At 42.8% G+C, this 27,475-nt stretch overlaps 1 protein-coding gene across 1 annotated transcript in view; it reads right to left on the reverse strand.

Moving 5' to 3' along the window:
• PCSK2 (proprotein convertase subtilisin/kexin type 2) overlaps positions 1-27,475 on the reverse strand; it is a 362,431-nt gene that overhangs the window by 103,331 nt on the left and 231,625 nt on the right. The window contains exons 3-5 of the mRNA XM_075339275.1: positions 7,276-7,389; positions 4,600-4,708; positions 1,623-1,660 (exon numbers count right to left, since the gene is read on the reverse strand). Of these exons, the coding sequence (XP_075195390.1) occupies positions 1,623-1,660; positions 4,600-4,708; positions 7,276-7,389 (261 nt within the window). The remainder of the gene's footprint in view (positions 1-1,622; positions 1,661-4,599; positions 4,709-7,275; positions 7,390-27,475) is intronic.

Below are 27,475 nucleotides of genomic sequence, written 5' to 3' on the forward strand. Positions count from 1 at the left end.
TGAGGAGCTGTAATAAGATATCCATAGTATTCTACATAGTTATACTCTACCTAAAAGAAACTACATTTCAGCATGCTTTAGTAGATGTCGTAATATGGAAGACCTTTAGAAAATAACGTGGCCATAATAAAGAAACATTCGGAGAAACATGTGAAGGGTCATGGTTTGTGAACATAGTCATAGCCTCTATTTATGATTACAACACTTGGAGGGAATTTTTTGAAAATGGTGATTGATAAGAACTGAATCTGGAGTGAGAGGCACATAATTTCTTAATGAGCACTTTTCTTTCAGGCCTCATTCAGATGTCAGGGAGAAAAGTAAGAAATAGCGGTTTGGAATGAGTGCTGCAGACCACATGGACGAGTCTTCGCAAGGCTGTCATACTACCCGACTGGTTCCATGCTATGCTAATTATTAGGAACCATACCAATACCACCTGCCTTCCACCAGGATCAGGCCATTACAAGGTCTGTATCATGAAGATCTGCAGTGTAGAACCATCAGTCCATCTGAAGTGGCCGCCTGGGATTTGTGCAAATTGATGGCGATTGCCTTTCCTCTAGCTCGGTTGACCTAGGTTGTGCAGGCCGGCACAACTTCTTTAGGTGAGGGAAAACTTCACTTAGCTGCCTCCCCAGTATATTTTACAGACTCACACAGGAGCGCTTCTTGTTTGTTTTTGTTTTCCATTTAAGATGTCCAGTATATGAGAAAAAACAGATCTAGAAAGGATTTCCATCCCTTTATTGTCCTTGTATCCCTTATCCCCATTAGCATGTCGAGTGTTTTTCACATATGCAAAAAAAGAAAAATGACAAGATTCTCCCACCCACTAAACAATTTAAAAAAATGACATATCGTTGGGCTGTCCTTTGTGTTCACTGACCAATTGCTTTCAGTTGACAAGTTAGAATTTATTTGCGTTAAAACAAACATGTCTAAGGTTTTTTCATTAGGTTTGTATTCATTAGATGCACAAAAGAATACTGGTATGTGGAAAAGACTATAGACCATGATGACTATAATGGGTAGGTCTTCAATGCATGAAAAATTTGGGTAGAATGTACACGTGAAAAATTGATGTCTGAAGAAGGACTTTATCATACTTGCAAATTCTCTAGGAATGTCCAGAAGACTCCCCAGATTCCCTGAGCAGTTGTCCAATCTCTTGGGTTCTTTTTGTCACCATCTTTTCACCCTTTTTTGTTGGATTTAAGCCACATCTGATCTACTTTTTGAGGGATATTGGCAAGAGATGTGTAAAATTTGAAAAAGTAAAAAATGTTTGCTCATACAAGGAACTCACCAACATTTGGACTTTTTCTTGACACAGTTTTGGTGCACAGTTCTTTATAAATTAACCCCACCTTGGCTTGTTATTACTAATGCCTACCTTTCTTTTGTATTGTGCATTGTGACTAGAGCTCGTTGCTAGGTAAATCTCGCCCCATCTCATTTTTATGCTACCATTTCTATTAAAGTTACAACCATTTATAAACGCAGTTAACAAAAGATCAGTAGTTCAACTTCTAACATGGCTGCGGCAAAGTCTTTGATAATGAATGAACATCTCGTCTACAAAAGCCTTTAAATGTTATAATGAACTATATTATACTTACATAATTTGAGGCAAGATCTGGATGAAGGTAATCTATTCCTGAAATCAAAAGACATTTATTAAACAAGTCTGAAAAAACACATGCATTCTGCAGATAAATGAGGACAAGTGTAAGAGACTTGGGAGGATTAACTTCAATGGTTTCCACCTGACAGCTTATGCGCTCAATTTATGCATAACACAGACATTTATCAGGATGGAAATGACAAGAGGATGACATGAGTCGTGCCCTCGGAAAGGCAAGAAATTGGATTGTTTTAGTGAAACCTGTAAATGGAAGTTAAGTTGATAACAGAAATATTGTAAAACCCTCACGGTTTCACTCTTGATTTTGGAATAGATTTAAATGTTAAAAAAATCAATTTTATGGATGTTAGTCAAGAAAATCAATTAATCTGTTCAACTACAGTTTACAGTAGAAACTCTAGAGTCTTAGAAAAACACTGGGGCTGATTTATTAAAGCTGTTTAACTTTTAGACAGGGAAAAAGTAGAAAAATTGTCTTAAAATGCAGTAGATGTAGCAAAATGGCTCATGAGTTTTCTTAAATTTGGGGACTCTCTAGACTGTCTGGTCTAAACTTACGACACCTATTAGTTGGCCTACTTTGATCCTCAAATTATGCCAAATTGTGGTACAATTTTGAAGCACAAGATCATGGTTTGGATTACACCTTTATATCAAGCCAAAGGGCTACATCCCTTTGTCAAGCATTTGAAAAAAAGTGTCTAAAAGACATTATAATTGTAATACAAAGCACTTAGTTATTTTGAGATATGACAGTAAATCAGCCCTATAGTATAGATAAAAATGGAAAGAAGAAAGAAAAGCCCTGTTTTTAGTTCTTATACTAAGGTCCATAAACATATGGGCCTGGATTCAACAAGTTTGATAAGTCTCAACATTTTGGGGCAATGTAGAGTACATAATGGCGTGGCATGGGGGTATCATCTACTCAATCACACGCTGTGGAGTACCTGATGTCAGAAATGTTACTCTACTCCCTCATTAGAGTATGATTTGTGTTGAGGCCCATGCCACTTTTCAGACACACCTCATTAATTAATGTATCTGGCACCTCTCACTACAGCACGCACTCTCATGAAGATGGATGTGAGCAATGCTGGTCTTGATAAATCGGGTCATAGTGCTTCCGAGAGTCAATGACTTTTCCCCTAGAAAATGTGATCATTAAGTGCTTATGGGACTCGTTATTCCACCTACTCTTCAAAATATCCACAATGAAAGCAATATACTGTCACTATAATTCACAGGACACATTATTCTTCATTTCAACCCTTCATTTATTTACTAGTAAGTAGTAAGGAAGCCACAGTTTTGGTGGCGATATGTGTGGGGTCCTCATTTCCTCATCTCAATATTGCCTACTTCACAGATTCTTTAGTATTTACAATTTGTTATTTATTTTCAAAGACCATTATGGTCATTTGGACTGGTGGTTAGGTTGTGGTGGCTTTATAACATTATCTGTTTTTCTTTTTTTCCTGTGGTTTACTGGTTTATTTTTATTCATGATTAGACTTTGATGTAGTCACGTAAGGTTAATCATTACTTCATGATGTTATTAAATTTCTATTCACATTGATGTGTTAATGGTATTCCAAATATCCTGTTTATTGCTAGTACTTTGGCAGATGAGGATAGGTGTTTGCTATATTGTTGTCACGAGTGTGTCACATCTGCCTATTACCTCTGAGGGTTATGGAATCAGGAGGTCTCAATGATTAATTAATCGCAGGTCCTCTGCAGAGTGCACAGAGTATTGGAGAATATTTACTTTCATTTGATGCTGAAAGGAATAATTACATTTTCATTTTGGGTGAGATTACTTATAGCCTTAATTACAGCTTCAACATCTTATAATCACTCCCTTCCACTATGTTTACCCACTCCTGGCTTCACTCCATGCCAGTGACAGATCTTATATACTGAGGACTTTACAGGAGTCTGTCTCTGAAGAAGCCGAGGTGTTTGTTTCAGTTGCAGCTGAGTAGAAGCCGAGGAGTGCTATTTGTTGTGTCTTTCCCCACCAGTTTGTCTTGCCTTCTTCGTGTTGTTTTATTGCAGTAGCAAGACAAGTGTCTCGCTGGCCTACACACTAGTGAGGGTAAGTTCATAGCCAGCAAGGGCCTAGACACGTAATGGTGCATGGGAGGGAAGGACCTATCTAAGGACATTAGGGAGTGCAGGGATCAGACTCAAGTGAGTGTGAAGAGGTGACCCCACTTTCCCTCCCTATCATCAGGGACTGCCCTGCTACATCTTCCCTAGTTTTCCCTTTGTGTTGCGACACTTACTGGGTATGACAATTATGGGCAAACCTACTTTTACAAATATAGTCCTATGCATTTTTATTTGTTTTTACACATGTAGATTATTTTTGTCTTTTTACACCAATAAAATAGATTAACTGTTTGTGATCCCTTTTCTTGGGGAATATTGATTTCCTCTTGAATGTTTTGAACTGCTTCGGTATGTTCTTTGGAAAATCCAATTTATTGGTGCTTACATTTTCCTTTTTGTATATATTCTTTTAGCCTGGGAGAGTCAATTTTGATAAATAATAGGTTGAGGTTCCCATCAAAGAAAGGTATGCCTTGCCGTGGCTAATGGGGGTCTCATAAATTGGCCAATTTTCTTTTTACTAAGTTATTATTTTCATTTGATAAGTATACTCTATGTAGTAATAATGTATTCTAAATTTCATATGTTTGTGTACATCTTTGTGCCTACAGAGTGCTACTGTATTATTTTGTTGTTATATTATGCAGTCATAGCAGTTTACACCTGTTTATACTTGCTTTATTCTGTTTAGAGGTGGAAGGTCTTTTTTGTAGATAGACTAATACACAGATAAATAAATAGAAATGATAACATACAATACAGTGACTATTATATAAAATATAAAGGTGATTTTGTTAGATATAATAAATATTCAATTTTAGTTTGGTGCTTACCATCATCCATAATTGCTATTGTTACTCCTTTCCCTGTGTATCCCAGCTCCCAAGCTTCTGCTACATTTAAATCAAGACCTGGAGTTCCATCTGCTTGACCTGTGTTGATCTTATAAAACAAAATGACAACATGTCACTTGAAAATATTGGTAATTTTCAACCGAAAAAAGCTATCACAACTTTTTGAAATCTAACTAGAAAGAAGTGAGCTTGCCATGAAAGAATTGTTACTTATCACTCTATATACGTGCTGATTAGTGACAGGCGAACCCAAACTGTAACGTTTGGACTCTGTTCTGGACACCTAGTGTCCGTGCATTGACCCCCGAACATGGACTTCTCAGAGAAGTCCGTGTTACTGTTCAGGTTTGGCCACCTGGATAAAAAAAATGTAAAAAAAGAAATACATAAGAAACAATACATAAGGCTGATCACCTTATGTATTGCTCGTTATGTATTGCAGAGTATGAGATCTTTCAATTTTATAAAGCAGACCTGTTAGAACCTGCTCATGGCAGGATCTAACAGGCAACCATACCTGGCTCACCATCAGCCAGCCATCTTTGACCTAGCGTTCAAATGACAACAACAGACAACAAACCTGGGGACTCGCCTCCCTCAAAAAACCAACAAGATGACAATGTCACTATTGATGATGGCATTTGAGGAGTTAAATTGCCGCAATCTGTTCTAGCACTAATCGTTGCCATTGAATCAGCTACAATATACAGATGATACCCACTGCTGATGAAGCTGGCTCTGCTTGTGAGATTGCTTTATCATCATGAGTTATATATATGGTGGATGTTTGCGGAAACACATTGCTTATGCTTGTACAGCAGGTGTTGGGAAGGGTTAAAGACCACAAAAAATGGATATAGAAGCTGAAAACAGCAGTAAAATGCCATTAAATCTTATATAAAGGTGTTTTTCCACTTATAAACTTTTGGCCTCCATGGGTCGGACCTGTTCTATGATTCTCGTACAGTTCAATGCAATTTCTTTAGTCTTCACGTACTGACTATATCGGTGACTGCATGAGTACAGAGAATACCACTGCTGCAGCCAATCACTAAGCTCAGTGAATCTGTTGATGTAAACAGCACTAGCAGCTGAGCTTGGTGATTGACTGCAGTGGTGATGTGCGCTTTAGTCATGATGTCACCACTGCAGTCAGTACACTAAGACCAGACTAGAGCAGCGGTAGAGAACTGTACTCGGGAAGGGTGAGTACTGTATGATTTTATTATTTTAACAAAGCCTTGGTCAAGAGAAACTAGAAATTTATAAATGGAGAAAATTTTAAAGAAAATGGCAAGCAGTGTTGTTTTTTATTTACTTAAATGTACAGGATTAAAATGCAAAAAATGCAGACATAACAAAAGGTATGTGTGCAATGAGTTGTTTTTTCTAAGAGCAGAGGGTTGAAAATGTTTTACGAAAGAACTATGATGGATTATTAACACAGAGAACATCTATTTAACTCTAAAGGAACCAGCATTATACAAAGAAATAAATTAATTTGTAGTGACCCGGTCCAGATTGTGTCTGTCCCTTTAAGTACCACTGGACCGTAAGTAGCTCCCGCACACTACTACTCACTCCCCAGCTGCCCCTCTGCATTTTAGTCCCTTTCATTTGTGAGTTTTAGATACATTATGCACTTTCAGTTACATCCACTTATATTTAATGTATTTCTCATTTATTATGTCCCAACACCACCTACTGGTGAAAATGTATGGTTTATATTTACCTTCCACTGGAAGAGTCTGAAGTGTAAACTGGGTGTTATCCTATCGACCAGTGACTTGGTCACATGGTTCAGTAAGTGGGGCTACTTCTAGCCTCTGTCTGGCTAGACAGAGCTGGAATTATACAGTTCTGGCCAAGACTCCTCCAGGAGTAGAGCACATGTGGAGAGTCTCTTCACCATAAGATTCCCTGCCAGGCCCAAGGCCTAGAATTTCATCCTTTCCTGACTTTGACAGCCAATATACTAAATTACTTCTATCCTCACTGTCCAGATCTACACGAGCTTCTTCAGACAGCAGGGCATACTGAGTACATAAAAGAACTTACTGCACGTGGGTTGGGAAAGTTTGAGGGTCTCCCATCACACCACAACATTAATGGCTTGCATGCCATTGTTGATGCACCAGCCATACGGTCCCTGTTGCACGCTGGGCTTACAAGCACTACTGCACGTGTCTTGATTAGCTGTGGTACTGCTCTCAGGTCTGTACAATCTTCTTATTACACCTACCCTTCTACTATAAGCTGCAAAAGGCTCTGAACCTGCTTCTAAAAGCATAGAAGTATTATGTCTAAAACAATTTGTGCTCTTAAAGCTCCAGAACCCTAATTGCACTTCAGTATTCAACTCAAAGTTGTATTTGCCGTGGCCTACCCACAAGAGACTCTGAAACAATTATTCCATATTGGATTTCTTTGTTACTGCTGTAGTAAAGTGACTGTCCTCCCCAAGACCTGTGTCTGTGGTCAGTCCATTGGCTATTGATACTGTGTGGGGGAAGATAGTAGGAAACATCAGTCTTGTAGACCACCCAGGCAACACAGCCCCTGCACCCTTGTGCCAGAATAGCAACCGTGACATGTCAAACATTTGGGGTCCCCTGTTCCTGGGCCCCTACATATTCACAATCATTTTCTACTTACCAAATACCACTGTTTTGTAAATAATGGGTCATTCATGTTGATATCGATGTCATTGATATCTCTATATCCTCTTTTCTTTCTGTCAAAACCTTCTTGTTGCAGAACTTTTCTTACCTGAAATGTAATAAGTGTTATTAACAATTTTTATTTATTTCTAATATATTTACTATTATACAATTCAGTTTGATAATCTATATATAAAATTAATGAGCTCTGAGGATATGACTACTTCCTCCGCACTCTGAATGTGGAGGTTGTAGTTTGTTCACAAGAAAGCGGACAGTTTATTTGCATTCTATCAGTAATAACTTTTATCATGTATTCACAGATAGGTTGCAAATGCCCAATTGCTGAGGGTACAAGTGCTGGGATCCCCACAAATCTTGAGGATGAGGGACCCAAAACCTGTGTGAATAGAACTGGAAGATGCATGTGACCTCCATTCTATTCACGTGCATGAATGCAATGGTCACATATGGTCACCGTCACTCCCATCAACTCAGCTACAACTTAGAAAATAAGTGAATTTCTCAAAACATGTCATCGACTCATCACCAGTTTATATTTGTGAAGTTTTGAATTATTGTTGTTATGCACTTTTAAAACCTATCAAAACGCTGAAGATTTTTTAACAACTTTGTTGCTGAAATACATTTTTTCTTTCAACATAGCTGTTGTTACACGTACGCACTACTGCTTAGTTTATATTAAAAACAAAAAAGTGAGCCGGAGTATGAGATGGTATACATGGAGCTTGTGAGCTCATGTTCACACTGGCCATTAGACAAAGAGAAACCAAGGGAAAAATTGTGAAAACATACCCTGCTGTAACTAAATAAAAGCATAGTGCATATAAACATAGGGTACTTAGTAAACACTGTTTTTGATCAAAAAAAGCATAAAGCTATCCCACCAACGCCAAGGTGTACCCAGTTGGGATAGTACCTACACTCTCCAATATTAAAACCTTACCATGGGTCTAAAATAGGCCTCAATGTGGCTAAGGGCTGAGAGCGACCGGGTCCGAACAGGACACACACAGTCAGGGGGATTCACAGAATGGCGTTGGTGGGATAGCTTTATGCTTTTTTTTTATCAAAAACAGTGTTTACTAAGTACCCTATGTTTATATGCACTATGCTTTTATTTAGTTACAGCAGGGTATGTTTTCACAATTTTTACCTTGGTTTCTCTTTGCTCAGTTTATATTGTTAGTTTCTTAGGATTGATGGGAATCCAAGAGCCATAACTCCTTAAGGGTCATATATTTATCAGTCCAGGACTGATATATTGACGACCTATCTATATAGATCATTAATGTGAGATTGATGGGGATTCAACATCTTGCACCCCTACAGATCAGCAGAAAATTACCCACTGCAGCATCTAAAACTAAGCAATGTATGAGGCAGAACACAGCAGTCCCATACATTGCTCAGTGACCATTGTCCAGTTCTATTATTTGTCTTTTATTCTGCTGAACGGGAGATAAAGTGCAGCCACTTAGCAATGTAGATACCGCTGCCATATTGAACTGATCATTGGAGTGCTAGGTGTTGGACACCCCCAATCTCATATTGATAATATGTCGTCAATAGAGATCATCAATATGTAATTCCTGGACAACACCTTTAATTATCCTATGTATATGTTGCTCATCATATTACCCATTATAAAGAAAAGCAAATGTTTAAACACAAAGGTTCCCATGTGTGATGACTCTATGGAAGTGGCAGACACAGCTTTGAAAAGCATGTTTCAATAAACGCACTTTTTAAGATCCCCTTTAAAAGAGCCGATCAAGCACCACATGGCAATCCCTTCACTGGCTTCCCATTGCCCAAAGACTCCGTTTCAAAACATTAACCATTACATACAATGCCACCAGCAACCTGTCTCCGCCATACATCTGTGACCTAGTCTGGTATTTACCTGTATGCAACCTAAGATCTGCTTCTTTCCTCTTCTCTTCTCTTCCCACAATCACATACTATATTTCTCCCACTCCTGACCCATACTCTGGGACTCTCACCTACTGTGGAAACCTTCAAAAGGAACTTGAAGACCCACCTCTTCCAAAAAGCCTACAACCTGCAGTAACCCTACATGCAATCTCTGATCTTTACAAGATCTTCTTCTCTACTCCCCGCTTATATTCTCTTACCAGAATCGCCTACAAGATTTCTTTTGTGACCACCCCCATGCTCTGGAACTCTTTACCTCAACACATCAGACTGTTGCCCATTGTGGAAACCTTCAAAAGGAACCTGAAAACCCACCTCTTCCAACAAGTCTACAACCTGCCGTAACCCTCAGACCACCATAGAATTGCACGACCAGCTCTACCCTCATCTACTATATCCTCACCCCTTCCCTGTAGACTGTGAGCCCTCGCGGGAAGAATCATTTCTCCTCTTGAACCTTTCTGTCCCTTGAAATGTTCACGATTATCACGATTATTATACTTGTCTATGAACGCCCCTTTCTCACATGTAAAGCACCATGGAATAAATGGCACTATAATAATAAATAATAATAATACTTATCCCGTATGATCTCTAGTTTAGGATCCAATAATGCCCATTCAAAAAAAAAAAAAATCCTCTATTTACCACTGAACCACTGCTAACTTAAAATGAATAGAGAATCTTTCAAAGCAAAAATAACCCAAGTTGAAGCTTCAGCTTTATACTTTCAAAAGTCATAAAGATGTTTTTTTACTGATAACTATCATTCTAGGGCTACAGCCATCCATGATATACTGTACATAGACAGTTATTTGCCTAAATGTTTCCTCAGCAAAATCAGCTATTTTTCTGGGGTCTGTGTTATTGTATTGCCATGTACTATAATGTGAATTGTGTCATGCATCTTTTGTAAATATTGTTTTATGTGAACTGTGATGATAATGTGCGTAAGGTATAATGTACAGCACTTTTGTAGCTAGTTAGCATACTATAGGGTAAGAGATTGTTAAGTGTTGGGACTAGCCCACAATGGGAAGGGTTATTTGATAGGGAAAGAGATGTTTTTTTCTAGAAACGTTAGTGAAGACAGTGTATGACAGATACAGACATATAGTCTGTATGTCATTGACGACGAAAGCAGTCGGTTATTTGTGGCAAACGGAGGAAGGAGATAGCATGATCGTTGATTGTTGATCGATACACAGTGCTAGAACATCGTTGAGGCTAGAGGCCAACCCTCAAAAGGAGAACATCCAGACAATAGGGGCCAGAGGAGAGGACTCTAGTGGGCAGGCCCCTAACTATCAAGGTAACGGCACGGTGGCTCAGTGGTTAGTACTGCAGCCTTGCAGCGCTGGGGTCCTGGGTTCAAATCCCACCAAGGACACCATCTGCAAGGAGTTTGTATGTTCTCCCCGTGTTTGCGTGGGTTTCCTCCGGGTACTCCGGTTTCCTCCCACACTCCAAAGACATACAGATAGGGACTCTAGATTGTGAGCCCCAATGGGGACAGTGTTGCAAATGTATGTAAAGCGCTGTGGAATTAATAGCGCTGTATAAATGAATAAAATTATTATTATTATTATGATAACACTAACTGGCATGTGAACGAAGTCAGTTTACCCTGACAGATTCTTTCCACGTATTCGAGAGCACAAAATTTTGCTCTGGCACTAGGGGCTACCCCTTACCCCATCCTCTATCAGGGAAAGAGAAATAGATATGAAAGTGTCTGGGAGCACAAGGCTCTACGCAAGCCATGGTGACAGGACCCATGACCCTCTCCTCTATGAAGAGACTGGATGTGGAGCTGCTGGAAGGGAAAGTGATCATCACAAGTAGGACTTTAACATTAGGCTGGGTTGAGCTGGGACTCACATGACCATTAAGATATTAAGATCAGAAATAAGCCTGTGGGTCCTGAGAATGTGTCTTGATATGTCTTGTACAATTGAAACATGCTGAAAGATATGTGTCCGCTATCTGGTGTAAAAAGTTGTTGGTGTATAAAGTTGTTGGTGAAAACAAACTGATGAGTAAAGTATCATTGCTTGAAATAAACTGGTGGTCTCCTTGTGAAAATGAGTCGTCACTTAATCTTGGAGAGTTGATGTCAGCGGCAACATGTGGCCTGCACAGGCGAATGGTCCACACACCCAGCCTAGACTAGTGATTTCAAGTAGCGGGCTGGGGAACCTGGAGACAATCTCTCACCGACGACTACTGTTCCTGACACTCTACATTAGTAGTTAGGCCCATAATAATCAGCTGAGATTTAAAGAGTTTAGCGTGGAAATTTAATTCCTTTAAAGGGGTTTTATTAAAACTAAAAGTTATCCCCTATGCTTGCTGATCACTGGGTGTCTGATTGCTTAGACAGCCAGAGAACCCTAGTATAAGGATCCAGAATCCTGAGAAAGGTCCAACTTAAATGGAGCTGGGATGCATATGAACAGCTTCTGCTCCAATCTCTGTTTTATACAGTCATCCCATAGACTGAATTGAGCAAAGTCAAGGCATGCATCTTTCCATGACATATAAAGCCATGTTCACATGTCTGATGTAACATTTTTACATCAGTGTTTGGATGCCAAAGCCAGGAGTGGAACTTACAAAGAAAAACTATAATTTAATGTTTAACACCTGTTCTCTGTTTTGGTGACACCCCTAGTTTTGGCAAATACTGATGAAATACTGATCAAAAATACTGATGTGTGAAGGAGGCCTAAGGGGTACTTTGCACACTGACATCGCAAATTGATGCTTGCCATGCCGAGCGCGATAATCCCCACCCCCGTCGCAGCTGCGATCTCTTGTGATAGCTGCCGTAGCGAACATTATCGCTACGGCAGCTTCACATGGACTTACCTGCCCTGTGACGTCGCTCTGGCCGGCGACCCGCCTCCTTCCTAAGGGGGCGGGCCGTGCGGCATCACAGCGACGTCACATGGCAGGCGGCCAATAGAAGCGGAGGGGCGGAGATGAGCGGGACGTAAACATCCCGCCCACCTCCTTCCTTCCGCATAGCCAGCGTGAGCCGCAGGATGCAGGTAGGAGATGTTCCTCGCTCCTGCGGCTTCACACACAGCGATGTGTGCTGCCGCAGGAACGAGGAACAACATTGTAACATTTGTCCTTCCGAAATTATGGAAATGACTGACGCTACACCGATGATACGATTTCGACACTTTTGCGCTCGTTAATTGTATCAAAAACGTTTTACACACTCCGATATCGACAGCGACGCCGGATGTGCGTCACTTTCGATTTGACCCCACCAACATCGCACCTGCGATGTCGTAGTGTGCAAAGTACCCTAAGACTGGAATGCAGATGTCCATTCGTGGGTTTCCAGAGCCTAGTGAGTAAATGTGATCTGTCTAAAAGTGATCTGTCAGTTAGGAAATGCTGTGTAATCTATGGGCAGCATTATATAGAGCAAGAGAACAGATTGATATATTAGACTATAGGTAAAGATGGAGTATAATTGTATTTTATTTATTTAAATCCACGCAGTCAGAATCTGGTACTGTGAGCCTTCCCAATATAAGAATGCATATGGAGATAGCTGTCAATCCCTGATTAGGACTGCCCTCTTGATTTATAAGCCCAGAATAAGCAGATGTCAATAAGTTTTGTATTAATTGTGATGACATGGACTCTGTCAGTGCCTAGCATGGGTTAAGTTTCTTAAAATTCAGCAAGACATGATGATAGTTTGTTTATAAATGGGAGATAAGCCCCTCATTGTTTCTACAAGACTCTTAGGGGTACTTCTCACATAGCGAGATCACTGCTGAGTCACGGTTTTTGTGACGCACCAGTGACCTCAGTAGCGATCTCGCTGTGTGGGACACTGAGCAGCGATCTGGCCCCTGCTGTGAAATCGCTGCTCGTTACACACAGTGCTGATTTATTTTTTTGACGTTGCTCGCCCGCTGTGAAGCACACATCGCTGTGTTTGACCACGAGAGAGCAACGATCTGAATGTGCAGGGAGTAGGGAACCGGCATCTGGCAGCCTGCGGTAAGCAGTAACCAAGGTAAATATCGGGTAACCAAGCGAAGTGCTTTGCTTGGTTACCCGATATTTACTTTGGTTACTAGCGTCCACCGCTCTCAGGCTGCCAGTGACGGCTCCCTGCTCCCTGCACACGTAGCCAGTGTACACATCGGGTAAATAAGCAAAGCGGTTTGCTTATTAAACCGATGTGTATTCTGACTAGGAGTGCAGGGAGCCAGCGCTAAGCGGTGTGCGCTGGTAACCAAGGTAAATATCGGGTAACCGAGCGCTTGGTTACCCGATATTTACCTTAGTTACCAAGCGCAGCATCGCTTCCACGCATCGCTGGTGGCTGGGGGCTGGTCACTGGTCGCTGGTGAGATCTGCCTGATTGACAGCTCACCAGCGAACATGTAGCAACGCACCAGCAATCCTGACCAGGTCAGATCACTGGTGGGATCGCTGGAGCGTTGCTAAAGTGTGATGGTACCCTTAGAAGTTTAGTGTTAAAGTTCTTGTTGACTCATGTAATTGCCTTGGCCAATGAAGGTCAGATACCCAGACAAATCAATTATGTGTGCCTCCCATTGTATTACTATGTGTATTGCTAGATGCGATGTAACTTAGCTGTGTTTCCCTCATCTCTGCCAGAGACCATTACTACTAGGGATATTTTGTATACGGCTTGAAATCTAGCCAATAAGAGCCCAGTCTTATCCATCAATCGTGAAGACCCCACTGGTCTAATTGGAGAGCTCAGGGGTATAAGAAGGATGACTGTCCATTGCCCAGAGAGACTCTTGCTACATGCTACCAATCTAGAATCTGCGGATCCGTTTGGCAAGCCATAACTGAACCTGGATTATAATACTATATGGACTTCAGCATCGAAAGCAAGGATTCGGCTGAGCTATCAAAGACAACCTAAGGAAGGAATCCAGCTTAGGACAATCCAGTCACCTGACTACAGGCTTTGCGGTCCTCACACAGCTTCCTAAATCTGGCTTTATTCCATTCTCGTTAGGTGCTGCTGGTGTGGAGTAAGTAGCCCTGGAAGCTCTGAGACACGGACATTCTAATCCCTGGTGAGCCAGAGGAAGGGTGAGAAACTTTTGCCGGTTACATTTTGTGGTTTTGATGGTTATGTGCTATGTGCCTTTAATTGTTTGGGGATCCAATAAAGTCTTAATATGTGATTCCCTCACCCTGTGTTGTCTGAGTAGTGTTCCGCCCACAGTTAAGGAGGTCAGGCGTTCAGTTGGGATGAGACCTGGGCCATGCTGTTTTTCTAAAGGCGGCCTGGCCAGCGGATGAGAGCACCCACTGACCCCCGTGTCTCCACATTAGTTATACTGAATATTTTCCCATATATTTATACAATCCACCTGTCACAATTCCTCTGTGCAGAGCATCTTGCACACAGGTGATGCTCTGCCGTGCCTTCCTGAACCTTAGAGCTGGCAGTGACATGTTTCTTTTGTGCAGAGCATCTTGCATATTTAGAGATGCTCTGCTGTGTGTCTTTGAGCACTAGCTGACAAGTTGTTTGATAGCACAGGATTCCATGCAGGTTCTGGGAGGTGCTTTTACTCAGGTGTTCCACCTTCCTGGTAAATAATAATAATAATTTTATTCATTTATATAGCGCTATTAATTCCACAGCGCTTTACATACATTTGCAATACTGTCCCCATTGGGGCTCACAATCTAGATTCCCTAGCTGTATGTCTTTGGAGTGTGGGAGGAAACCGGAGTACCCAGAGGAAACCCACACAAATACGGGGAGAACATACAAACTCCTTGCAGATAGTGTCCTTGGTGGGATTTGAACCCAGGACCCCAGCGCTGCAAGACTACAGTGCACTGCTAACCACTGTGCTCTGTTTCATTACCAAGTATGCTCTCCCAGAACCTCGCTAGTCGTACTCTCTGGTTTTGCAGTTGTGCTCTTGTCTTGTGTTTGTGCTTGTGTTCTGATCTAGGCTTCTTGACCCTGGATCGTTCATTGACTCCTCTCTGCCTGCTCCCTGTTCTTGTCATTACCTCCTGGGTTCTGACCTCGGACCGCTCTCTGACCATGTCTCTGTCTGCTCCCTGAATCTAATACATACTCTCCTGGAATTCTGACTCTCGGACTGTGAAATCACTGCGCTTCTGTTTACTCCCTGTGTCCTATCATGATCTCCTGTTTTCTGACCCCGGCTTGCCTGACTACTCTTCCATCTATACCATCCATAAGCAGTGACTAGCATCACACCACCTATATATAACCTCCTGCTAATGAATGAATTGCATGTTCAGCATGAGAGGTTCCCTATTTAGTGACACCTTTTAAACTATACATATATTTTAACATATATAGAAGTATTAGTTCTCAAGATAAGCCCTAGTACCAGTTGATAAAGTGGAGTCCATCTGTAACGAGTCCTCCTTCTACTTTTCCTGTACAGGTAGAAAGTGTCTTTGATGTAGAAGACTTTAGCAGGAGCAGATATTTATTGTGAAGCTATTATTAGACTGTGTTACTAGGTTGTCATTTGATGATGGACATGTATTCTCCGCACAGAAAACAAAACATGAAGTATTATGAACAAATCAGTGCTCCGTGTGTGACATCACCTCCTGGGATCACAGCCACTGTGTGACAGGCAATCACTAAAGATACCAATAAAAAGCAATGACATTTCAGCCCCGGCAAAGACTCCACTGAGCTCCCCGCTTCTATTCTGTTACCGTAAGAACATAGTTATTTATATGTTTTATATAACAATGTTTCACTGATTTCTGCAGTGTTTGCATTTGAGAACTATATATGTCAAATATAGAAATGGAAATTTGCATAAAGTTTTACCATTTCCAATCATTGTCAGTCTAAACGCTTGTCTCAACTTGTTATATGTGTAAAATTGTAAAGTGTTTATAAAAATAAGCAAGTCTGTAATTTACGTCTTATTAAGAATCCTCTCTGGAAGATTTGAATATTTAATTCTATAGTTTACAGTTTATTGCCTAGGTTACTGGCCGCCTCTGAGGTGGCTGGTTTCCCAGGAAAGAGTGGGCGCTTGTAAGCTCTTTCCTTCAGAGCTTGGAAGTGCTGCTCTGAAGTGTCATGGTGCCACTATGATGCTTCAGAGATCAAACTGCTATCATCTTGGGAGAGGGCCCAATTCAGCCCAGCGGAGGAGCAGATATGCCACTGGTCCAATCTGTCAACCTTCAGGAGCGCATCACCCCCTCTGGCCAGCAGGAAGCTGCAAGGCAGGGGAGCATTGCTCCTGAATGTAGCAGATGAGGACATCTCTTTAAATGAGTTGGTCATTAAACAACATATATTACCTGACCACAACATAGATGATTAATACATGATTCCTGAGAACTCTACTGATACTAAAGGCCACTTTACACACAGAGATAAATCTGCGGCAGATCTGTGGTTGCAGTGAAATTGTGGAAATCAGTGCCAGGTTTGTGGCTCTGTACAAATGGAACAATATGTCCATGATTTCACTGCAACCACAGATCTGCCAAAGATATATCTCTGTGTGTGACGGGGCCTTAAGAATAAATATTTTTTTCATCATTAATATTATTATTATTATTATTATTATTAGACTAGAGGTTCAAAAGTCCAATGTATGAATGTAGAATGGGTGATTATTGCTTCATTATCTATTTATATAAGTGGTGATTGCACATGCTCACTAAAGCATATCTGTCATCATGTTTTTGCTACCTCATGGTTTAAGCAGCATGATATAGGCAAAGAGGCCTTGAGTTCAGTGATGTATCACTTAGATTACTGTGTGCAGCCATTCTGATACAGTGAGATTTTGCATGTAGCAGAGCTCTGAGAGTTGCCCCTGCCCACACCAGGCTTTCAGTACACTTTGCCATCGCAGAAGCTGCTAATAACAGAGGGGGGCGGAGTTTGACTATAATTCATGTGCTGCTGAGAAACACTAATGATAAAGATAAGAGGATTAAGCTAACATTACAGGTAAACAACAAAAGACTGTACGATAACAGATGCAGCGCTAAAGTTTCTGTTTTAACATTTGCAGCATGCTGTCTTTAGGTTACAATGCACAAATTTGCTGACAGAGTCCCTTTAATGCAATTTGAAATACATAAAAACTCCATCCTTATTTATCTCTAGTTACAAAAATTTCAATGCTTATTGGCTAGTAACTAATGATTAGTTTTCTTAACGTTATCATCAGTGGCGTAACTTGAAGTTTATGGGCTCCACTGCAAAACGTCCAACAGGGCCCCTGTTTGTCTCAGATCTTAAATATTAAAGGGTGCTTTACACGCTGCGACATCGCTGCCGATATATCGTCGGGGTCACGTCGTTAGTAACGCACATCCGGCGCCGGTAGTGACATCGCAGTGTGTGACACCAAGGAGCGACGATCAACGATCGCAAAATCGTTCAAACGGTGACCGTTGACACGTCGCTCCTTTCCTTAATATCGCTGCTGCCACAGGTACGATGTTGTTCGTCATTCCTGCGGCAGCACACATCGCTGTGTGTGTCACTGCAGGAGCGACAAACATCTCCTTACCTGCATCCACCGGCAATGAGGAAGGAAGTAGGTGGGCGGGATGTTACGTCCCGCTCATCTCCGCCCATTCACTTCTATTGGCCGGCCGCTTAGTGACGCCGCAGTAACGTCGCTTTGACGCCTAACGCCCCTCCCCCTTGAGGGAGGGATTGTTCGGCTGTCACAGCGATGTCGCTGACAAGGTATGTGCGTGTGACGCCGCCGCAGCGATAATGTTCACTATAGCAGCGAGCACCAAATGTCTAACGAACGACGGGAGCGGGTGCTATCGCGCTCGACATCGCCAACAATCGCTAGCGATGTCACAGCGTGTAAAGCACTCTTAAGAGTCTTTTCATATGGGCCAAAATTATCGTTTGGACCCCCTAACCTCCAGGGACTGGATTCGATTGCAACCCCTGCACTCATTACAGTTACATCCCTGGTTAACATGATTACAAACGCACATGAAAAATGGCCTTCTCCCATGTGTTCCTCCTCATATCATGGAAATAACATTTACTTTTCATTTCGTATTTCTGGGCTTATTTTACGGCTGCACATTTCATACAGCAGCTTACAGAAAGGAGGTAGGATTAAGAGGATTAAGGATGAGATTACATAAAAAAGCAGTGGATCTAAATTAGATAGATCAAAATAAGTACTGCACATCAAATATTTCATACAAAATATGTTGAGTACAATACATTGTACTCAACTTCATACAGTATGAAGGGTTAATATTCCCATAATCTGGTCATCAAGATTTAGCTTCTGTAGGCTTTATATTACTATAAAGGGCTCTTGATATCTTAGTTCTAAAGATCAGAAAAAAAGCTAAAACCGTTTTAAAGTGAACCTGACAGCTGACAGCTCATACATACTGTCCAAATGCAGCGGCGAGTCATAACAAATATACATATAAGAGCCAGCCGAGGACTATGCTGCTCAGGTGACTAGTCCAAGAGGCTGGCTCTTCTTCCTGGCCCACATACCTTGAGTGGCAAACCTCTCCCAATGTGAGTGCATAGAGAAAAACTGTCACCTGAAGGGATTGGGGCCAGAGAAGTTGACGGCCTCTTGGACTAGTCAACTGAGCCGTGTAGTCCCCGGCTGACATTAAATGCATGCTTCCTCTAAAATGCTGCAGCATTTCAAAGTAAGACATATACAGTATATACTGAAATGATGGAGCTAGTTTCTAATATAAGCTGCCTGTGGGCAGTATGTATTAGCTAAATATATCTATTCTTTCATTCAAAACATGTATAAAAGCATTATATTGTTGCTCTTAAACTGAGTTAAGGCTACACTCACACTTCCGTTGTTTTGCATCAGTCACAATCTGTCGCCTTGAGAAATTACGGTATCCTGCTAAATATTTTGCAGGAATCCATTTTTTCCCCATAGACTTCTATTAGAGACAGAGTGTGACTGATGACCTTGCGTTGCATCCGCCGTGTGACGGATTAGTCGTCTACTAACTGACCGTCATGCGGGAGCAACGCTGAATGTAATGTTTTTTAGAGTGGCAGAAAAACGCACTCTGCAGGATTCTGTCGCAATCTGTCAAGAGCTATAATGGATGTCGATGGTGCTGGATTCCGTCATGCTCTACTGAGCATGCCCAGCATGTCTGGCACACCCATTGGGCTGTCCAAAACACAAACGGATCCCAACGGATCCGTCAAAAAACGGATGCACAGCGGATGTAACGGACGCGACGGATCAGTTTAATACATCCGTCACGTCAGTTGACATCTAAAAAACGACGGATCCGTCGCTGCGTCGCAACAACAGACCTGACGGATTTAAAACAGTGGAAGTGTGAATGTAGCCTAAAGCTGCTTTTCATGCAATTAATAACTCCAGAAAACTGTCCTGATCTTCATTCTGTTTAACTTGCCATCAACTTATTTATTTGTATTAGACATGCTGCCAGCACTATGGGTGCTGACACTCTCCCTTCCCAGCAGGCATTGCACATCACATTATCCAATGGCTTTCCTGCCGTATAATGAAAAGCCTACTGTATGTACAAGCAGGAACAGAGATACTAGAACCTGCGCTCATTTTCTGTAATACGTCTCCACATCTCTTTTGGACATATGGATTTTAATTGACAACATCAATGTATTGCAAGGTAAATAGAAAGGAGATACTTAGATGCCAGGATTTAGAGGTGGTTTTTTTTGGAGGGGCAAGTCAACAAATGGTTAAAAAAATAATCTGCAGATTGTCTATTAATCATATTATTTATCAAATTAGGTCAAATTATTACAGTAAAGGGACCATTTATGTTTTAGGATCCAGAATATTCTTATCGCCCTTATTCAGTAGTAGAGAGGTCTAATTTTTGCCCTCATTCACATTAGAGCTGACCGTGCACTTGTCATAGGAGGACACATTGGGCGAGCAGATTTAGAGAGGTTTAGGATTCCCATTATATTTTACAGGCTGGAAAATAAGCTAATTGGTGAATATGGTGAATCAGGTCCAGCAATTTACTTATCGGTGAAGAGAAGGACATTATCAAATTGGGAAAGTCACATTTATATTAACGATGACTCACATTCTAGGAGTCTCAATAATGGAAGTAAAAAAGGTTTACATTAGATGGAGGATGCCTGAAAAGTAGTGATGCCTTTGAACTATGTTGCTAAAGGCCATCTTCAAAAGATTTCTGAGAAGCAAGAAAAGAAAATAAATGGATCCTTGAGTGATATTATTCACTTGATCCCATTGAAGGTAGCAGAATTCTAATAATGGTAGGTTATCCTAATGCTTCAAAGTCATCACTACTGTCTGACTGTTTCGTTAGAAGGTGCCTGCAACAATAAGATCCTTGCAGCTTACCTCTCCATTCACACAAAACCTTAAGAAAAGCATGGTCTTGTTGTCCTCATCCCTTTCAACAAGTTAAAATTGAATTTGTTGAACATTCCGGTCTAATATGTTCAAAGAGGTGCCCCGATTCTCATACTATTACTTGTCAATCACTATTTGTCAGTGGGCATTCCCTTTTTCGTAGCATTGCACTAGCACTATAGATGTAGGAAATTACCTTCCTTACTAGCGCCTACCATTCTAAAACAGCTGGCCTGCCTCAGATTGAACGCTTGCCCCTCTGTTATGTCTGTGTGTAGTTTGACAGACAGGAGAGCATGAGCAAAGACAAAGTTCCACCCCAACTTCCTGTTTTATATCTCATCATCTCTGCTACTAGAGCATACCTTGTTCCTGTTGGTATATGCAACAGACAAGGACTTCTTTGCATATGTGAAGGAGGACTTTATGCTGATCTAACAGTAGATGGCGATGTTATGTAAAGTTTCCTTACTCACTGTACAGTGTTACCTCGCTTGACGAATAACCCAAATAACGAGAATTTCGCTTAACAAGCAAAGCTTTCTGTAAATCTGTAACTCGGTTTACGAGAAAGCTTTACTGTACGAGCGAAATACTCATTGCACACACTTCTGGTTCCGTACATCCACCGCGCTCTAAGCCACACTTGCAGTCCGCACAAACGCACACAAGCACGCACAAAACACACACAAACAAACACGCACGCACACACATACAGTATTATGCTCACCTTACCATCCGTTCCCTCGCAGGTCTCATGATTCTTGTAGTCCGCCGGTACATCGCGATGAGGGAGGAATCCTCACGGCGAACTACAAGACCCAGGAGGCCGGCGATGGAATGGAAGGTACACATAATATGCTCACCTTACCTTCCGTTTCATCGCCGGCCTCCTGGGTCCTGTAGTTCGCCGCTCCAGGATGTGTATCGGCAGGCATCCCGACGAGGCAGGAACTTCTGCTGTCAGCCGCTACTGAAAAACAGTGCGCTGATCATTCAGAGGCAAGCGGCTCCTGCCTTTGACGTCAGCGCTCTGGGTGCGGAAGTTCCTGACTCGTCGTGATGGTAACCCGATACACAGCCCGTAACATGGAACAGCAAGTCCCAGGAGACCGGCGATGGAGCGGAAGGTAAGGTGAGCATAATATGTGCGTGTGCGTGCGTGCTTGTGTGTGCTTGTGTGTGTTTGTGTGAGTTTGTGTGTGTGTGTGCGTGTTTGTGCGTGTGTGGAATGACACAAAAGGGGACCAGGATGGGACATTTAACAAGTTGTGGAACGAATTGTCTGCATTGCAATGATTTCCTATGGGAAATCTTGCTTTGCTGAATGAGTAACTTGGTTAACAAGCACACTCCCAGAACAGATTGTTCTCGTCAACGAAGGTTCCACTGTATTTGTAATAAGTCTTTTGTTTTTCTTTCTAGTTTTACTTTCTCTTCCTGATACAATGCTGTATGACTCTACTTATTACCTCATGTTCTTCCAGAAGTAAAGAGTTTGTTATCCCATGTAATCTGCTCTGTGAACTTTCTTCGGCATCTGGGAAGCTAGAAGCTGTGCTGTGCAACAGTTCCGCTATTGTCCAACAGCTTGATTGCCTCAGCCTGAACGTTTCCCCTCTGTTATGCCTGTATGTAGTTTGGCAGACAGGAGAGCAGGAGCAGAGACAGAGTTACACATCAATTTCCTGTTTTCTGTCTCAACATCTCTGCTACTAGAGATGGATTATCCTTGATAACAGACAGTGGACAGCAATATAATTAGAAAGAAGGTACATAGTGGGCATTCCCTTTTTCTCACCATTCTGTTAGCACTATCGATGGTGGAACTTTCTTTCATTACTCCTCAGTATACCTTATTCTTGGCATTGTCCTACAGTTGGCCTGCCTCAGACTGAATGCATGCCACTCTGTTATGCCTATGTGTAGTTTAACAGACAGGAGAGCAGTAACAGAGTCAAAATTCCACTCAAACTTGCTGTTTTCTAGCTCATCATCTTTGCTATTAGAGATGGATTATCCTTGACAACAGACAGTAGCAATATAATTAGAAAGAAGGTACTTAGAGGACATTTCCTTTTTCTCATATTTTTGTTACTATAATTATTATTTATTATTATAGCGCCATCAATTCCATGGCGCTTTACATGTGAAAGGGGTATACATAATAGGGACAAGTACAATAATCAAACAATACAAGGCACAGGTTGGTCCCTGCCCGCGAGGGCTCAGAGTCTACAAGGGATAGGTGAGGATACAGTAGGTTAGGGTAGAGCGAGCTGATTGTGTGGCGCTGTAGCAGACTGAGGGTTCCGGCAGGTTGTAGGCCTGTCGGAAGAGGTGGGTCTTCAGGTTCCTTTTGAAGCTTGTCAAGGTAGGCGAGAGTCTGATGTGTTGAGGCAGAGCATTTCCAGAGTATGGGGGAGGCACGGGAAAAATCTTTGATGTGATGGTGGGAAGAGGAGATGAGAGGGGAGTAGAGAAGGCGATCTTGTGAGGATCTGAGGTTACGTGCAGGTAAGTACCGGGAGACTAGGTCACAGATGTAGGGAGGAGACAGGTTGTGGATTGCTTTGTAGGTCATGGTTAGTGTTTTGAACTGGAGTCGTTGGGCAATGGGAAGCCAGTGAAGGGATTGGCAGAGAGGAGAGGTTGGGGAGTAGCGGGAGACGGACAGGTGGATTAGCCAGGCAGCATAGTTTAGAATAGATTGTAGGGGTGTGAGACTGTTAGAAGGGAGGCCACAGAGAAGGAGGTTGCAATAATCCAGGCAGGAGATAATAAGGGCATGTACTAGGGTTTTTGCAGCTTCTTGGGAAAGGAATGTACGGATCCGGGAAATATTTTTGAGTGGGAGGCGGCAGGAGGTGAAGAGGGCTTGGATGTGTGGCTTGAAAGAGAGATCAGAGTCTAGGATTACTCCCAGACAGCAAGCACGTGGGACCGGGGAGAGTGGGCAGCCATTGACATTGATGGATATATCAGGTGGGGGATTTGAGTGAGGAGGAAAGACAATGAATTCTGTTTTGTCCATGTTCAATTTTAAGAATCGAGCAGGGAAAAAGGATGAAATAGCAGACAGACATTGTGGGATTCTGGTTAGTAGGGAGGTGATGTCAGGTCCAGAGAGGTAGATCTGCGTATCATCAGCGTAGAGATGATACTGAAAACCGTGGGACTCTAGGAGCTGTCCTAGGCCGAAGGTATAAATGGAGAACAGCAAGGGTCCAAGAACTGAACCTTGTGGGACTCCGACAGACAGGGCGTGAGATGAGGAAGTGGTGTGAGAGTGGGAGACGCTGAAAGTTTGGTTGGTTAAGTATGAGGAAATCCAAGATAGGGCCAAGTCTGTGATGCCCAGAGACGAGAGAATTTGTAGTAGAAGGGAGTGGTCTACTGTGCCAAAGGCAGAGGACAGGTCCAGGAGGAGGAGGACAGAGTAGTGTTGCTTGGATTTTGCGGTTAGTAGGTCGTTAGTGACTTTAGTTAGAGCAGTTTCAGTGGAATGATGGGGTCGGAAGCCAGATTGTAACCGGTCAAAGAGGAAGCAGGAAGAGAGGTATGAGGACAGTTCAAGATAGACATGCTGTTCCAGTAGTTTTGAGGCATAAGGAAGAAGGGATATGGGGCGATAGTTTGACACAGAGGAAGGGTTAAGGGAGGGCTTTTTGAGGATGGGTGTGATGGAGGCATGTTTAAAGCATGAAGGGAATACACCGGTTGTTAGTGATAGGTTGAAGAGATGGGTTACGGCTGGAATGAAGACTGTGGTGAGATTGGGGATGTGGTGGGATGGGAGGGGATCAAGCAGGCAGGTTGTGAGATGTAATCTTGAGAGTAGAGTGGAAAGATGATCTTCTGTCATGGTGTAGAAGCTGGATTTGGAGGAAGAAGGCTGAGTAGTTGTGAGGAGTGGCTGTGGTGATTGTGGGCCAAAGCTTGCTCGGATGTTGTCGATCTTCTGCTTGAAGAAAGAGGCAAAGTCTTCAGATGAGATGAGATGAGAGGGATGTGGTGCCGGGGGACAGAGGAGAGAGTTGAAAGTGTTGAATAGCTGTTTAGGGTTGTGGGATAGAGAGGTTATGAGGGATGAGAAGTAGGTTTGTTTTGCAGCAGAGTGCAGACTTGAAAGTGGTGAGAGCCTGTTTGTATGTAATGAAGTGCTCAGTGGAATGAGACTTCTTCCATCTGCGCTCAGCGATTCTGGAAGCCCATCTCAGTTCTTTAGTCTGACTCGCGTGCCAGGGTTGCCTGTTGATTGTGCAGGTTTTGGTGTGTGTGAGAGGGGCAGCTGATTAGAGCGCTGCAGAAATGGCGGTGTTGTATAAAGTGGCACCAGCATCTGCATCGGGTGAAGAAGCAATGTCTGTGAGAGGGAAAAGAGACTGAGAAAGTGCATGTAAATCAAAGGTGATTGAGATTTCTACAAGAGTGTGAAAGTTTGTGGAGAGGTAGTTGTGTACTTGGAGAAGAGAGGGAAGAGAATGTGAGTAGGTTGTGGTCAGACAGGGAGAGAGGCGCGTTAGAGAGGTTTGATAGGCAACTGAGGCAAGTGAAGATGAGGTCCAGCGTGTGGCCATCTTAGTGAGTAGCTGCAGAAGACCATTGGGTGAAGCCGAAGGAGGAAGCGAGTGTTAAACGTTTACAGACAGATGAGTGAGAAGTGTCAATGGTGATGTTAAAGTCACCCATGATGATGGTGGGGATGTCGGTGGAAAGGAAGTGTAGTAGCCAGGTGGTGAAATGGTCAAAAAAGGCAGTAGTTGGCCCTGGGGGGGGGGTAAATGACGGACAATTGTAGGTTGGAAGGGAAGTAGATTCGTACGGAGTGCACCTCAAAAGATGGGAGAGTAACGGAGGGTGGCAGTGGAATTTGTGTAAGGCCTGAAACACACATCCATTAAACACGTGCGTGTTTGTCCCGTTTCCGTATGTACCGGAGACACGGACAAACATGCACCAATGTTAATATATCATTGAGGTCACACGTGCGTGATTCCATAAGGTCCATGTGTCCGTGTCCGTGATCCGTATGTATTTCTGTTTTGCACGGAAGCATGTCCGTTTTCAGCACGGAACACGCACACACGGACCCCATGAAAGTCAATGAGTATGTGTGCACAATAACATGACACGGATGCATCTCTGTATGCTCTGTGAACGTTTTGTGATTTTTTGTAGCGATGTCGGTCATTCTTTCTTTTTCTGTCTATGTCGGTCAATCTCCCTCAGTCCGTCGGTCGGTCTCTCTGTCTGTCTGTCGGGCGGTCTCTCTGTCTTTCTGTCCCTCTCTCACAGTCTGTCAGTCTCCCCCTCTCTCATACTCACCGTTCCCTGATCACCGGCGCGGCGCTGCACGGCTGTTCAATAAACTCCGGCGGCTTTTACTGTTTTGAAAATGTCAGCCGCTCATTATTCAATCTCGTATTCCCTGCTTTCCCCGCCACCGGCGCCTATGATTGGTTGAAGTGAGACACGCCCCCGTGCTGAGTGACAGCTGTCTCACTGCAATCAATCACAGCCGCCGGTGGGCGGGTCTATACTGTGCAGTAAAAAAAATAAATAAATAATTAAAAAAAACCGACGTGCGGTCCCCCCCATTTTGATACCAGCCAGGGTAAAGTCACATGGCTGAAGGCTGGTATTCTCAGGATGGGGAGCTCCACGTTCTGGGGAGCCCCCCAGCCTAACAATATCAGCCAGCAGCCGCCCGGAATTGCCACATACAATAGATGCGACAGTTCTGGGACTCTACCCGGCTCTTCCCGATTTGCCCTGGTGCGTTGGCAATCGGGGTAATAAGGAGTTATTGGCAGCCCATAGCTGCCAATAAGTCCAAGATTAATCATTGCAAGCGTCTATGAGACACCCCCAATGATTAATTTGTAAGTTACAGTAAATAAACACACACAGTGAAAAAATCCTTTATTTGAAATAATAAACACTACAAAAAACATGCGTTCACCAATTTATTATGCCCCAAATACCCATCCATGTCCGGTGTAATCCACGGAGGTCCCGCATTGCTTCCAGCTCTGCTACATGAAGGTGACAGGAGCTGCAGAAGAACACCGCCACACCAGTCAGCTCCACACAGTAACTGAGGAGAGCTGCGTGATCAGCTATGCTGTCACTCAGGTAACTCTCGGCCACCGATGGATCCTCCACCTGTGACAGCAAGTCGCCCGAGTGACAGCGATGAAGTCACAGGTGAGTTGCGGTCATGGGGGAGGATCCAGCTGGCCACGGGTAACCTGAGTGACGGCAGCGCTAATCGCGCTGCTCACTTCAGTCACTCAGGGGATTAGCGGCCACCGGTGAGTACTTCACGGGTGACCGCTAATCAGGACACGACACCCAGACAGAGCTGCAGGATGACAATGAAGTCGAGTGAAGTTCACCCGAGTTCATTCTCAGCGCGCGTCGCTGTCTGCTGTCAGCCGACATGTAGCAACTACATTTTACATCACACACGGATATTTCACACGGACAACACACACACGTCAGTTAAGTTTCACACGCACACACGGCTAGCGTACGCAGTTCACACAGATGCCACACGGACCATAAAAACGGACACAAAAACGGGACAAGAACCCGAAAAACGGACGTAACACACGTGCGTGTTTTTTCACGGATGTGTGTTTCAGGCCTAAAGGAACATTGGTCAGACAGGAGCAAGCCAACTCCTCCACCATGCTTGAGAGAGTTGGAGACCACCATAAGAAAGTGCAGCAGGGAGGCAGTGTCAGAGGGGGTGAGCCAGGTTTCTGTGATGCCGAGGAAGGAAAGTTTATTAGTGATAAAAAGATCATGGAT

This window comes from Anomaloglossus baeobatrachus, chromosome 3 (assembly GCF_048569485.1).
Source record: "Anomaloglossus baeobatrachus isolate aAnoBae1 chromosome 3, aAnoBae1.hap1, whole genome shotgun sequence".
NCBI classification, from domain to species: Eukaryota; Metazoa; Chordata; class Amphibia; order Anura; family Aromobatidae; genus Anomaloglossus; species Anomaloglossus baeobatrachus.